The 15,430-nt window shown below is 40.6% G+C and overlaps 1 protein-coding gene across 1 annotated transcript in view; it reads right to left on the bottom strand.

Moving 5' to 3' along the window:
- Positions 1 to 15,430, bottom strand: part of KCNMB4 (potassium calcium-activated channel subfamily M regulatory beta subunit 4) — a 50,694-nt gene that overhangs the window by 18,138 nt on the left and 17,126 nt on the right. The window contains exon 2 of the mRNA XM_037132166.2: positions 2,822 to 2,949. Within this exon, the coding sequence (XP_036988061.1) occupies positions 2,822 to 2,949 (128 nt within the window). The remainder of the gene's footprint in view (positions 1 to 2,821; positions 2,950 to 15,430) is intronic.

Here is a 15,430-nt window from a genome sequence, read left to right as displayed (position 1 = left end):
CATTAGTCTGTAGCAGGCTCGCGTCTCTGTATCCATTCCTCCCTCCCTCTCAATTCCTCACCTCCTCCCCATGCTCTTTTTTCTGGCCATGGAAAGCTTCTTGAAAGAGTACTCTGCACTATGCCTTCACATTCTCACCTGAGAAAAATATAAAATGATTCCTAACCCCGCATCCTAGGACTGCAGTTAAGCTTTCACCTTGGTTGCCACCAGACTTCTAATTGTGGCTTCTCAGGAGTCCCTCGAGATTACCTTTTTCTCCTTAGAAGGGGAAGGAGCAAGCAAAGGAACACGAACAGAGGACTCATGGGCATAGACAATGCGGGGGCATGTCTATGAGGGTGGTGGGGGAGTACAGGGTAGGGGGGCAATGGGGAAAAAGTGGGACAACTCACTGAACAACAATAAAAAAAAACCTTAAAAATTTTCCAAGATAGTATTCTGTATTGCCTGCCTCTCGCCACCTGACCACTTTCTCCACCTTCTCTCCCCATACCTAAGTGTGGGTGATCTCAAGACGCCGTCATATTCCTCTCTCTGTGTTCCCGGTACGCGTTCTTTTTCTGTGCTTCAACTATAGCTCGCATGCCAACGATGCCCAGATCTGCACTAACACTGGTCCTCACCTCCTGCTCCTGAACTAAAAGTCTGTATTTCTAACTCTTTCAAGCAGCTTCTGGATATCTTCTGAGTCCCTCAAGTTCGCCATAGTCAGAGCTGGGCTGCCTTTTTTCTCACACTCAGTCAGATTTGACACCTTTCTTGTCCTCATCACTTACATCGTCATTCAGGTTTGATTGTGACTCTGAATGTCTTGCTGGCACACGCCCTTTTAGATCCCTCCACGCCCACTGCTCCTGTTTAGGCTCTCAGAATGCTTTTTCAGGACCAGCAGACGGTTAACAGAGGGGCTTTGGGAATCAGACTCAGCGGATTCCATTTTTTTCACTTAATAGCTCTGCGCATTGGACAAGTTCTTAACTTCTTTGGGACTCAGTTTCCTCATCTGTTAAATGGGGTTAGTACTCTGAATCACTGTAAGAAATTCGGTGTTATAACCCAAACGTTATTTGCAATGATTGGCACATCAGAGCCACTCAAAAATGTTTTTTTCACTCAGTACTTTCTGCACTTCCCCCATCACTGAGCGAGAGCTCCCTGCCTTTCATTCCTACCTCCTTCCCACTACACATTCAGCACCCACACTGGTTACTTTCTAAAATCAGAGGTCTAGTTAATGTCAGTCTTTGGTTTAAAGAAAACACAACTCTTTACAACTTTTCATTGTCTGTATGGCAAAGATCATCTCCTTAGCATGGCATTGATGACCTTTTAGAAATCTAACCCCATGCTATTTTCTGGTTTACAGATTCACCACTCCCTACTATATATAACCTCAAACCTAAAGTACCATACACTGTCAGGCCTTGGTTCACTAGAAACATTTATAACATATCAAAATCATAATATTAGGTGTATAAATATGGGGTATATATGTACCTAATATAAATATATAGATATATCTCACATAATATATATGGAGCTACCGTGTTATAGGAAGGTGATCTAGCCTACTAGAGGATGAGGTCAGGTGAAGAGGAACTGAGGTGCTACATCTGAGCCGGCACCCAGTGCTGGGCACCTGACAGAAGAGGGCCTGTGGGCCATACAGCTGGTCCAGCCAGCATCCAACTGCTCGTGAGCCCAGGAGAGACCAATACATGAACCTTTCAGCCAACCCACAAAATCGTAAGAAATAATAAATCATTGTTGTAGTAAGCTGTTACATTTAGGGTGCTTTGTTATACAGCCGTAGGTACTTGATACATAGGCCACACCACGGTATTTGGACTTTACTCAAAAACAAGAATGAACAACCTGATTAGTCTGAGGTTTTAGAAAGATTACGTGGGCAGCAGCATGCAGAATGGTTTGCAGTGGGGGCAGGGTGGAGATGGAAGGATTTGACTAGTGCATTAATGGAGCTGAGAAATAATGTAAATCCAAACTAAGACAGTAGGACAGGGCAGGCACAGAACAGCCACCACAGAGGTACGATCAATGGTGAACACAGGTTATAGAGTATAAAAAAGCGAATTAAGAATCACTCAAAAGGGCTCTAGTCTAGGTAAACGAGTGGATGATAGTTCTATTTTCTAAGAGAAGGATCACTGGAGAAAAAGAAAGTCCGACGTAAACGTACAACATCGGGCTGGAGATGTGCAGCGAGGTGGTGTAAATACTCAAAGTCTGGTGAATAAATTACCGGGACCAATCTGAGTGGGGACTGAAGTGCTGCAGTCCAGGGAGCAGTAACTATATGGCATAACTTGATTTCTAAGTCAAATACAGTCTTAATGGTATGGAGTCACTTCATTCATATTTGATCAGAGAAGAAAAGAAATGGAAAGATACTTGATGCAGTCAAAAAATACTCTGATGAATTTGAACCTTTAAGTCGTTCACCTTATGTTAACTAATCTGTAATTAGCAGGGAACACTACTAGTATACAATGATTCTACCTAAAGGTAGAATCATTTCTTTCTAGCTTTAAAGGCACTTTCTTAGTGTATCCAGAGGGTACGATCTATGACAGAAGTTCTCTCTCTCTCTCTGCCTGCAGATTCTTTACATTCCTTCCATCCTATAGAGTAAGATGGGGCTTCCCTAAGTACATGCTGAAAAGAAATCTCCATGTTGTATATTTTTCAGGAAAGTACAACCTATGATTTACTAATGTAATACTACATAATGTAAAACTACAAAGACTACATATAAATGTACTCTACAAAGACTAAATACATGTAAATATTGGCTTACCTTTGGAATTGATTAAAATAGCAAGTAAATGGCTGGGAACCAATCTCATCTTTCCAGTACTGTTGCCAATTCATGACACTTTCCAAGTTCTTCTGATTTTCTCTCTTACAGGGAGGAATATAGGAGCACTAACAAAATAGAACAACAAAAAGTAAACTTATTATTCTATAGAACATGGAAGTATAGTCCATTTTTTATAGAGAGATGGCATTATGCAGATAGTAAATCTTTCTGACTTACCTAAATTTTAATACAGCCAAATTTAATTTTTTGAGGAGACTTTGAATATTTTTATTGACATGCAATTCATATATCATAAAATGTGTCCTTTTATTTTTTGTTTTTTAATTATATTCTACTGATTATGCTACTACAGTTCTAATTTCCCCCCTTTGCACCTCCACCCAGCACCACTCACTCCCTCAGGCAATCTCCACACCATTGTTCATGTCCATGGGTCATGCACGTAAGTTCTTTGGCTGCTCCATTTCCTTACATCCCCATGGCTATTCTGTAACTACTGATTTGTACTTCGTAATCCTCTCACCTCTTCACCCTTTCCCCCACACCTCTCTCCTATCCGGCCACTGTCAAAATACTCTCTGTATCCATGACCCTATCTCTGTTTTTCTTGCTTCCTTTGTTCTTCAGATTCAATTGTTGATAGATATGATTTATTAGCATTTTATTGTTCATAGATTTGATCTTCTTCTTTTTCTTAAATAAGTCCCTTTAATATTTCATATAATAATGGTTTAGTGATGATGAACTTCAGTTTTTTCTTGTCTGAGAAGTTCTTTATCTGCCTTTCAGTTCTAAATGATAGCTTTGCTGGGCAGAGCGATCCTTTGAGAAATCAGTTAACAGTCTTATGGAAACTCCCCTGTAGGAAAGTAACTGCTTTCCTGTTGCTGCTTTTAAGATTCTCTGTTTAGCTTTAACCTTTGTTTGGCATTTTAATTATGATGTATCTTGGAGTGGGCCTCCTTGCATCCATCTTGATTGGGACTCTCTGAGCTTCCTGGAGTTGCATGTCTATTTCCTTCATCAAATTAAGAAAGTTTTCTTTTTTTTTTTTGTTTTTTTATATTTTATTTATTTATTTATTTTTTGAGAGAGGAAGGGAAGGAGAAAGAGTGGGAGAGAAATATCAATGTATGGTTGCCTCTCATGCGTCCCCTGCTGGGAACTGGCCTGCAACCCAGGCATGTGCCCTGACTGGGAATCGAACCGCGATACTCTGGTTCACAGGCCCACGCTCAATCCACTGAGCTACGCCAACCAGGGCGAGAAAGTTTTCTTTCATTATTTTTTCAAATAGATTTTCAATTTCTTGCTCTTTCTCTTGTCCTTCTGGCACCCCTATGATGCAAATGTTGGGACACTTGAAGTTGTTCCAGAGATTGCTCACACTATCCTCATTTTTGGGGGGGGGATTCTTTTTTCTTCTTGTGGCTCTGATTAGTTGTTTTTTGCTTCCTTATTTTCCAAACATTGATTTGATTCTTGGTTTCATCCCCTCCACTGTTGTTTCCCTTAATATTATTCTTCATTTCAATTAGTGTATCCTGGATCTTTTTTATGCTGTTGGGGTCTTCACTAAGTTTCCTGAGCATTCTTTTAACCAGTGTTTTGAACTCTGCATCTGATAGATTGCTTATCTCCATTTTATTTAGTTCTTTTCTGGACTTTTGGTCTTTTCTTTTATTTGGTCCACATATCTTTGTCTCCTCATTTTGGCAGCCTCCTTATATTTGTCTTTACATATTAGGTAGAGTTGCTATGACTTTTTGTCTTGATAGGATGGCTTAATGTAGTAGGTGTCCTGTAGGGTCCTGTCGGTGGTTCAGTGGCACAGCCTCTGCTATCACCCAAGTGGGGTACTTGAGGTGTGCCATTCCAAGTGTGCTGAGTATACCCTCCTCTTGTAGTTGAGCCTTGATTGCTGATGGCAGGTCAATGAGAAGAATTTACTCTGGTCATTCAAGTTGCAAGGACTGGCTATGACCACTACCCTCTGTGGAGGATCAGCTATGCAGATGCAGGGTGGCAGTGCTCTAATGTGGTCTGTAGCTGTCCCCTGGATGCGCTGGCCTTGGAGTTTACTGGGTGGTTCATGTCAAGATCAGCCCCCCCTTGTTCTACCTGGGGCTACCCTGCATGAACTATAAAGCAATCTGAGATGGCTACTACTTGTGTAGGGCTTGGAGATGTTTAGGTGAAGCCAAGCTGTGAATCTAGTCTGGCTGCTGCTAGTGCCGGGCCTGGGAGTGGGGGGCTCACTGAGGCCAGCTGTTGCCTGTTTGAGAGTATTTAGGAAGTTGTGAAGCATAGACAAGACCAGCCATTCATATAGAAAAGTCATGATTAACAGTTTGGGTGGGCCCATAAGTTGGGTGAGATGCAGTCTCAGGGGACCTCCAGGGCAGGGCAAAAAGTGTAAGCTAGGTTAATGGAGCCTCAGATATGGCAACCACCTGCCAGCTCTGAGGCTCTGTTTGGGGAGGGCTCAGAAAAAGGACTATGGCCTCTGCCTGCCTTTCTGTCTGGGAGAAAGCTGTCCCCCAGCTCCTCCTTGATGGCAGATACTTCGATTCTTCCCTGTTTTCCACCGATGCCTTTCAAGCTGCTACCCCCCTGCTGGAGCTCAGAAGAAGTGAGTCTGAGTAAGTACATGTGTGGGTTCTTTAAGGGGAACTGCTTTGGACTTTCTTCCACTCACTCAGTCCCTGCTGATTTTTGCAGCCACAAGTTATGGGGACTAATCTTCCTGGCACTAGAAGCCTGGGCTGGGGTGCCTGGTGTGGGGATGAGACTCTTCACTCCCAAGATATTCCTCCCAAATTTTGATCCACCACACATGGATGTGGGACCAGTCTGTTCTGTGTCTGCACCCCTCCTACCAGTCTGGATGGATGTGGTCTCTTTAATTCCGTAGTTGTCAGACTTCTATTCAGTACGATAGCTGATGGTTGTGAATCCAAAATTTAAATAGCTAAACTATACTAAGTCCTCACTTAGTATCATTAACAGGTTCTTGGAATCCTACCAAACCACATATAACAACACTCATTTTACCATAGGTTAATTGATATAAACAAGAGCTAAGTCTCTATGATAGCTCATCAACATTATAATGAAACAATACTGAATGAAACGACATTACTCGAGGACCTGCTGCACATTTCAAATTTCCAATTTGGCACAATTACAAAAAAGATTCCAATAACAAAATACAGTGAAAAATAACCTACAGTCCTCACAGTATAAAGATATCTTGTGAGCAGCTACTTACGATCTAATAGCAAACCAAAAGCAAGCTTTTCTCCTTTTGAGAGCCTACCAACCAACAAAGTGAAGTAAAAGAAAAAGTTAGTTTTATCTCCAATTTCTTTCTATGGACATTAATATCTTCCTCTTCCCTCTTGAACAAATCAAGCACGTACTCTCCTCAGATACTGCTCTCAAAAACTGAAAGTCTGGTTTTCTTTTTTTATATTCTCTTGGACCACAAAATCCGCAGAAACGTTCCTCTCAAGCACATAATCTGTGCATTTTGCTAACCAATGCCTTTTCCTGCCATGCCTCTGGCAAAGTAGTTCACTCTGAAGGGACTCTTACTCTAAGCAATATAGACTCAGCAGAATCGGAAAATTACTCTTAACTTTAGATGTTAAAATTAGCCCTCAGTATTCTCATCCGTTGTCTCCAATTCAGTCTTTTCTAATGATGATGATCATGATGAAGGCAATGCCTGCTCACAGTTACTGAGTGGTTACAGTGTGCCAGACACTGTAATAAATGCGCTAAGGCTGTAACTCGTGTACTTGTTACAACAAGCCTATAGCGATCTCCATTTTACAGATGAGGATACTGAGATTTCTGTCAGCTCTATAATTGGAATTAGATTCTGCTGATTTTATTGTATTGTATTCTCAGATGTTTTACCAAGGTCTCTGATCTTAAAGAACAAAAAAAAAAATCTTTTAGCCTCATAGTATAATTTGAGTCATATTATTTTAGAGCACATACTCTGTCAAAAACTTCCTGTTATTTCCTGGTAAAATACAAATGTTTTAGCATGACATAAAAAGCTCATCTGATCCCTGCCTGTCCTTGTCCTCACTTAAGCCTGGGATGCAGCCACACAGAGGCTCTTACTCCCCAAATCTGCCACAAATTGTCACCGTTTCCTGTCTGGCATGTGCTGTTCCTTCTCCTTTTAATGCCTTTTCCTTAGTTCCCTTCTTTCAGGATGCAGTTCTGATGTGACCTGGTTGGGGAAGGCTTCTATTTATTATTTCACAAGTAAGCCCCCCTCATTTGTGTGGCCACAGGTGTGGTACCCCTCACCATCACAGCTAGAATCCCATAGGGTCATACCTGTCTGAATGGCTGGTTGAAACGAGGGCTATTATTTTTTCTTTTCTGTATCTTCACACTTAGACCTACGCCTGGAAATAATGAAGTTGCAAAATGTTGATAGAATTAATTAATAGTAACACACTTAATGACACAGCAATTTTACTTCTGGGTATTTATCCGAAGAAACCAAAAACACTAGTTGAAAAAATATAGGCATCCCTATGTTCACTGCAGCATTATTTATAATAGCCAAGATATGGAAGCAACTCAGGTGTCCATGGGTAGGTGAGTGGAGAAAGAAGATGTGACATACACACACATAGAGAGAGGCACACACATATACACACCCATATACACATATATTATATACACACAAAATGGAATAGTACACAGCAGCAATAAAAACCAAAATACTGACATTTGCAAAAACATGGATGGATCTGGAGGGTATTATTCTAAGTGAAATAAGGAAGGCAGAGAAAGACAAATACTGTATGGTCTGATTTATATGTGGAATTTATAAAAACAAAATATGAACAAACAAAACACATCAAAACAAAAACAAACTCATAGAAACAAAGACCAAAAAGATGGTTCCCAGAAGAAAGGGGGTGGGGGGCTGTTAAAAAGGGGAAGGGGATACAGTCAATAACACTGTGATAAGTTTGCATGGTGACAGGTGATGACTAGAATTAGTGGGGTGATCACACTGTAAGGTATAAAAACGTTGAATCGCTATATTGCACACCCGCAACTATTACAGGTAATGTATAGCAACTATACTAAAATAAATAATAACATGCCTAGATATATTTTATTCAGATAATAAAGCTATATTCAAAGTTATTAAACATTTTAAAAAATAAACAATATGAACACATTTTAAATTTTAGTCAATTTGGTTATTTCGCAGGGGCGTCCAACCTGCAGCCCGGAGGCTGCATGTGGCCCAGGGTGGCTGTGAATACGGCCTAGCACAAAACTATAAATTTACTTAAAACATTATGAGACTTTTTTATGGTTACGTGTCACAATATATTCAGTGTGTGTCCCACAGACACCAAAAGGCTGCACAGCCCTGAATAGCAAGTTCACGTTCCACAAACAGTAATTTAATGACTGAGTCATTGCATATTTATCTTCTGCATCTACAGTCCACTTCTATTCATAGCAGTAATACACAGGTAAAAGTTCCTGTAAAATTATGCGTTCTGAATTCTCCCAAAACATAAAGCAGGGGGCTTAGAAGCAGCGGTGATGATCAGACAGGGCTCCAGTCCTATCATTTGTTAGGCGTTTGGGCTTGAGTAAATAACGCCCTTCTTCTAGATTTCACTTTTTTCTAATGCGTACAGTCTCCCAAATAATTTCTAGCTGGGCATGTCCACGATTCTCTTCTTGGAGGTACTCCAAGGAAGTTTCCAGCAGACAGCAGGGCTGCAAACACAACTGCAGTGTTTTTCCCAGAAGAGATGCTGCCCGCTGGGGACATGGCCGGGAAGCGCGACTGAGTCACTGTTCCAGTCAGAGAAAAAGGCCATTCATGGGGGTCCTCTCCTGGGGGCCTGTATTTCGCATTAAGGAAATGTCCAGAAGGGCACCCTGATTTTCCTATTGCTGATTTCCAATAATGTACTGGAGATTTCCTTTCTTTCTACTAAGACATTTCTCTCCCACATCGTGGTAAATGAGTTTATAAAGGGAGAATAGGTGCCGACTGATGGTGCTCTTCGTGGGAAGGAGACATTTCTCAGTTTTGGAGGCAGAAGCTGTGGGGTGTGAAACCCTAAAAATGCATCGGAGCCCTTTCGCAGTGGGTGTACTCCACACAAGGGGTGAACATTTTAGAGACTAACAGCTAACAACTAACAACCGAGTGTAATCAAAGCAGATTTAAAAATTTTTGCAAGTTGAGTCCTCTTCTAAAGGGCAGTCACTCTGTGATGTGACCAGGAGACTCACACCCACATGTTCCTGAAAAAGTCAGACAAAAGGTTCCACTGCGTGTGTCTAGCCTGTGTCAGGTATGTCCTGGTTTTATGTGGGATAAAAGAAATATTTTTTTCCTGCAAGAAACTTTGAGCCAGTGTGAATGAACTTTTGGAAGCAAATTACTTTTTTCATTGGGGAAAATGACCTGAGTTCAAAGTTTTAGTATTCTTTTCACGGACTGCATTCCCAAAGACTATCAGATTAACTAATGAACTGATAATACTCTAGCAACGTTTAAAGCTCACATCGCCTTGAAAGGGAAATATTTTGAAGGCTAAACTCTATGTTCTTAAAAATCATTATTGTTCATTTTCTCCCATCTTGATTGTCCAGTTAGTTTGTCTTTAAAATTTCTGTGAAGCCGAACTCAGACTCTTCCTAGATCTCTTCTCGATTCTGCTTAAGTGGGTGAGTGTAGATTTTTTAAATTTTAAAATAAGCTATAAATGAAATTTTAAAGCAGTATTCTAGGGAAAAAAATGAAAAAGAAAAATTCAGTCATAGAAACGCCTTTCCTTTCTAGGTTGTCCAAGCCTGATGGTTTTCCAAATGCAGTAATAGCTCCATCGTGAATCTCTCCCCTTTGGGATGGGGGCACAAAGAATGTACAACATATCATCATCATCGTCATCATCATGGCTGACACTGATTATATGTCAAGCATTAATCCAACTCTCATTCAATGCAGATGAATAAATATTACCTCCTTCATTTTATAGATGAGAAGACAGAAGGCAGGGGGTGTTTAAGAAAACCGTGACTCAGACTGCAGAGTGTTCTTAACCACTGCACAACACTGCCTCCCAGGTCTCTCTCTTTGGGGCTCCCCAGTTTTCTCTTTGGAGTTCCCTGATTTGGAGGTAAGGGAGAAGAGCTGACCTTTGCATCCCTCTCTCGGAGAACTGGCGAAATGAGTCTTTGGGAATGAAACTGGTATAGTCCTCCTGAGGACTCACGGGCCAAGGCACTCTCACGTAGTCCTTTGTTACCCTCGGAGAAATTCATTGTAGGTCTCCGCTTGTTCCCTCCAGCCTCAGTTTGGCTCCAGGGTTGGTTTTTGGTGCCATGGACGTAATTTCACTTGGGTGAATTTACAAACACGATGTCTTTGGTCATGTAGGTCAATGAGCGTTCTCTTGGAGAAACTTCATTCACTGCTGACCTTTTCTGTTTCTCATGTGCAAAGGTAGCATTTCCTAACTTCTAAAATCACGACTGCCGAAATAACCTTTGCCGGAATCGGTGTCATTTGTTGCCTAAACTTGCATGAAATGACTTTCTTTAAAAAGTCAGGAGGAAAAAAGGCATGTGATATATTTGTTTAATGCCTACCTTTTAGGGGACAAAATGGACTTTTGCATTCCTGAGCGAAGTGGATGGGATCAGCTGGGCCATTCTGAACTTATCGAGGCAAAGGCCTCCAGTGAGTTTATGAAGGGAAGTCACTATCACCACAGGATGTGGAATATTTGATTACATACTTGTTATTACTTATTTTCCATGATCTTATTTTAGGTTTTGTCAAGATTTATAATAGCATGCTTTTTCACCCTACCACTGTGGATTTATATTTTAATAGAACCCTTCTTGTGTGGGTTCTTTCTGTGATAAGTGTCTTGAGGACTGCGTTTCAATCATGTGGGCAGAGTAGGCAGAATTCACTTTCTTCCTTTACTGAGTCATTTTAAAAAACCACTGCACAAAACACATGATCCACTTAACTAAACATTGGGGACCAGGGTTCTGTGTTAGGCATCGTTTAAGATACAAGAATGAGAAACTGGCTTTTTTCTCTAGTTTCTTTCTCAACTTCACTTGGGCAGGGAGCATAGGATCCAAAGACACAGTATTTGAAGGGGTTTGGCTGATGAAATAATTTCCAAAATAAAATTGGTTAGAAAATGAATTCCTAAAACATTACCTACTGGAACATAGATCTAATTACATTTTATACTAGAATTCTTCCATTTTCTGAAATCCTGTAAGACATCTCCATATCAGCTATGGTTTGTAACTTAGAAAAAAATGAACTTATTTATAAATAACTGCATTTATTCTTACATGTTTAAACTTCAGTCACCTTCAAAGTGCTCTCCATTTATTTGATGTAATACACCCACTGAGACATCTTTCCCACTGCTCAAAACAGCTTTTGCACTCATCAGTTTGATGCCTTTTAGTGCTTCTGCTGGGTTTTTTTTGTTTGTTTCACCTCTTCCACATCAGCAAAACATTTCCCTTTGAGGACTTTTTTATCCAGGAAAACAAAACAAAACAAAAGTTGCTCCAGGCAAGATTGGGTGTGTAGGGAGGGTGGGGCACATGGGTCATGCCATTTTTGGGTCAAAGACTGCTGAACACTCACCACAGTGTGGGCAGGTGCACTCATATATCACCCATCATGAAATGGGCAATAGCGTTGAAAGAGTCTTCCAAAAAAATTTACTGAGCCAAACACAGCCTCTCACAACAACACCAGCTAGTATACTGCTTCAGATGCCTTCCTAGAACACCTATCTAGCGGAGGAAGCCTGTACTACAAGGGGCCCTCCTGCCAGAAGATAATTTTGGTCTTTCAGAAAAGCACTGTGGAATAAAAAGTGTAACTGAGCCATTAATAAACTCCATAATGTTTCACATGCTTCAAGACTTCTTTAATTGCATGCATAAGCATGTGTACACACACAGCTTATGAATGTAAGTTAATAGAACAAACACTATGAAATTATGCATCAGCTAAAAAAGTTCTAGGGCAGGTGGTTCCAGAATGTATATCCATATCTGAAAGCTAAATGAAAATAATCTTGTGGTAGAATTTGAAGGTAAAGTAAATGGCCTAGAAAATATGAAGAGCAAGACGAAGAAGAGGAGAAGCTACAATGGGCTCTTCTGAGAGCTCTCTGGGCTGGGCAGGAACGGACTGGTGCTCAGCCCAGAAGACAGTTTGTCAAAGTACGTTCCACAGACCAGTGGATTGCTGGGCAGAAAGATCCACCTCTGACGGTCTGACTCAGTAGGACTAGGAATCTACATTTTTAATGGCTCTCTTCCCTTAGAATGACAGGTTTTCACAAATGATAATTTAGGCAACAAACCACTCTCCACTGGTGAGTACCGGACAGGAAGCAAAGTTAGATATTACTCGCTCCTTACCGCTCTCCTTCCTCCCTTCCCAGGAGCACGCAGTGCACTAATAGTGACATATTCACACAGGGCTTTGTGATCACCAAAGATGAAGATTTTGGTTTTGGAGTTTGGAGCTGAGAGACCTCACAGAAGAGATGACTTGGGATTTGCGTCTTTGTGGAGTTCACTTCTCAGTGAATGGGTTTGGAAAGTAACAACACAAGAAGAAACCCAGTATGCCGAGGCTCCGTGCACAGATGCCCCTAAAGAATGAGTCCACTAATGTGCCAGTGCACGGGGGCCATGGGGGCTGGTGACGGAAAGTGCCCAAATTACCTCACTACCACTCCCCGAAGCACTGTTCTTCTCCTCTTGCACGCTGCTCTGAAAAGCTGCTCACTGCTTCCTGTAGAGCGTTCCACCCACCCGCTAGCGCTCTTTTAGTTCTAATTTGTTAGCATGTGTTAATACTGCATCTGTATTTTTGTTAAGTTAGTAATATTCACTTAACTTCTGGATCTGAGCAGACCCCTAAGGCTGGTGATATCATGAACGCCAAGAAAAGTTTGAAACGACATTCCACTTTCAAGAGAAAATAGTTCATTCAGCTTTAGAGTTAGAAAATAAAGATACACTGTTTTACCAAATGTAAAGGTCAATTCTAAACAGAAGTCAGACCAAAACCAGAAGTTTTAATCTGGAAGAAGCTTGATAGTTATTATTTGTAACAAGTATGGCAGTACAGCACACGTTAAAATTTGCTCAGTGGCTTATAATCATAATGTAAACTCTATATGGTTATGAGAGGCCTGGCCATCTCAATCCTCTCATAACCACATAGAACCTGAAATAAAATAAGTTTATTAAATGCTCATGCATGCACTTGGATATGCCTCGTTGATGACATTATTTTTTGTGCATTGTGTTGTACACTGTAAGATACATAAATCCAACGTGTGTGTATATATACATATTCAATGAAATATTACAACCATCATCTCTGTATGAGGCCAACAAGCTCTGTCCCTAAGTCCCCTAGAACCAGAACTGATAGATAGTGATGATAAAAATTGATGCTTCCTATTTGTGGCAGAGTGTATTTTCCAAAGATGGCTTCACCAATATATAGCAGTATTTGGGACTGCTACTCTGACCCATCATTTAGTGACTCACAACACTACCAGCTTTCAGTGCCAGCCCGAGCAGCAGAATCCACTCCAGCTGCTCCAGGCTACAGAAAGCACTCTGGGTTCACCTCTGTGGCCCAGTGTCTCCAATAGCATCCAAGGGGTCTGTGCCATATCAGAGAACACAGGGTACCCACAGAGAGCCTCAATAGCATGAAGCAAAACCATGCTTTCTTTAGCAAATAAACTACTGTCTTTTTGAAAAACCACTGGTTTGTTACTGAACACCAGTGAGGTCTGAAAGCCTGTACATGGAACATCAAGTGACCCTATTATCCATTGTGTACTGGGCTACTTGACCCACTAAGACATGATGGTGGGTTTAATGGGCTGAAGCAGGCCCCACACGCAAATACGTTTCATTAGCAAATGATTCACACTCCCAATGCACCTTCACCTTCCCCAACTTGTCCTAATATAAAGCTGCTAATCTAGGCCTGTTTTCTCATCCTAGGACATCCACCCCTCCAGAGCATTCTGCAGTGTGCTAGGGGATACTTGAAACCTATGACCAGTTTTTACAGATGAAAAATACTGAGCTCAGTGAATATAACTTTGAACAAAATTTCTGATTGTTTATTTTTCTTATAAGGAATGATGTTGGAGGTATAGACCTTAATGATTTATGGGCACTGGCTAACAAACAATAAATTGAATTTTGATTAAACTGATTATAGTGTGTCTCTGTTCTGAGAAACAGAACTCTAATCAATACATACGATCTAAGTTGTCTTTCCCATGCACTCTTTCTCAGGAAGCTACTGGAGGATGTGCTCCAGCAAAACACAGGTATAAACCAGCGAATTTCAACCTTTCTCATCCCATGGCACACATAAACTAATTACTAAAATGCTGAAGCACACCAAAAATATAGTATTTTTTTTGCCAATGTGACAAAACAAATAGATGTAACTTTGATTCATTCACATTGGATGGCTATTGCGCTGGCTGTTGTCATTTTTTATTTGACAATCTAAGGAAAAGAGGTCAGTGCCCTGACTAAATAAATAGTCAGGTATTGCATGTTTTAAAAATCCTTGCAGCACAACAGTTGAAAACTTGGTATAAACCAAGAAAGAGGAAGGCGTGGGGTCAAGGAAAGAGAGGACAAAAGAGGGAAAAACACGGCAGGCCTAAGGCACATCCAGTCCAGTGGCAGTCGGCTGAAGGAGCCCGGACAGGATGTCCCAGGAAATTTTTTTAAAGAGAATAAGTACAGCAAAATGGTCACCTATTATAAATAACTATATGAAAAACAGTATACAAAGGAATTCCACAATTCTGTGGGAGAATTTTGGAAAAATAAAAGTACATAGGGAAGTAAAATATGAAAAGGGGATGATGATTATTAGATCAAGAAAAATGAAAAGTTATAAGAGATTAGCAATAGTTAAAATAAGCTAAGTACTCGATGTTAATTTAGCCAAAAATAATGGTAGGCCCATATTCAAAGGATGAAGGGAGGAAAAATGGGGTGGATTGGAATGTAGTGAGAAAGCTAAATCCTCATATTCCATCAAAGGCTGACAATAATATCTGAAATATATAGACCAGGGAGCCTACTGTTCAGAAACATGGCAGTAAATACTATAGGAAAAAACTCAAACTAGTTAAAAGCATTTGTCTATGGGTGGCAAAAGGGGTTGGGACAAAGGAGTCCCAATAGTAGTTCTATTGAGAACTGTCTCCACTTCCTCTATGGTAATTGGTCTATTTAAAAATCTCTATTAGATTGTTTTAGTTTGGGAGTTTGTATTATTCTATGACATCATCATTTCATCCAACAGTCTCAAATTTATTGGCACAGTATTGATAAAAGTATTCGCTCGAAATTATCTTAACTTTGTATATTTTCTCATTCTTATTTCTAAGTTTGTATTTTCAAAGAGCATTTCTGCGGTAGCTAAACTTGCTGAGGATTCATATCTGACCTTATGTT

Source organism: Artibeus jamaicensis, unplaced genomic scaffold (assembly GCF_021234435.1).
Source record: "Artibeus jamaicensis isolate MK-2021 breed Jamaican fruit bat unplaced genomic scaffold, CSHL_Jam_final contig_233, whole genome shotgun sequence".
Taxonomy (NCBI): domain Eukaryota; kingdom Metazoa; phylum Chordata; class Mammalia; order Chiroptera; family Phyllostomidae; genus Artibeus; species Artibeus jamaicensis.
The sequence above is the reverse complement of the archived record's forward strand: the minus strand, read 5'-3'. Positions and strand labels throughout refer to the sequence as shown.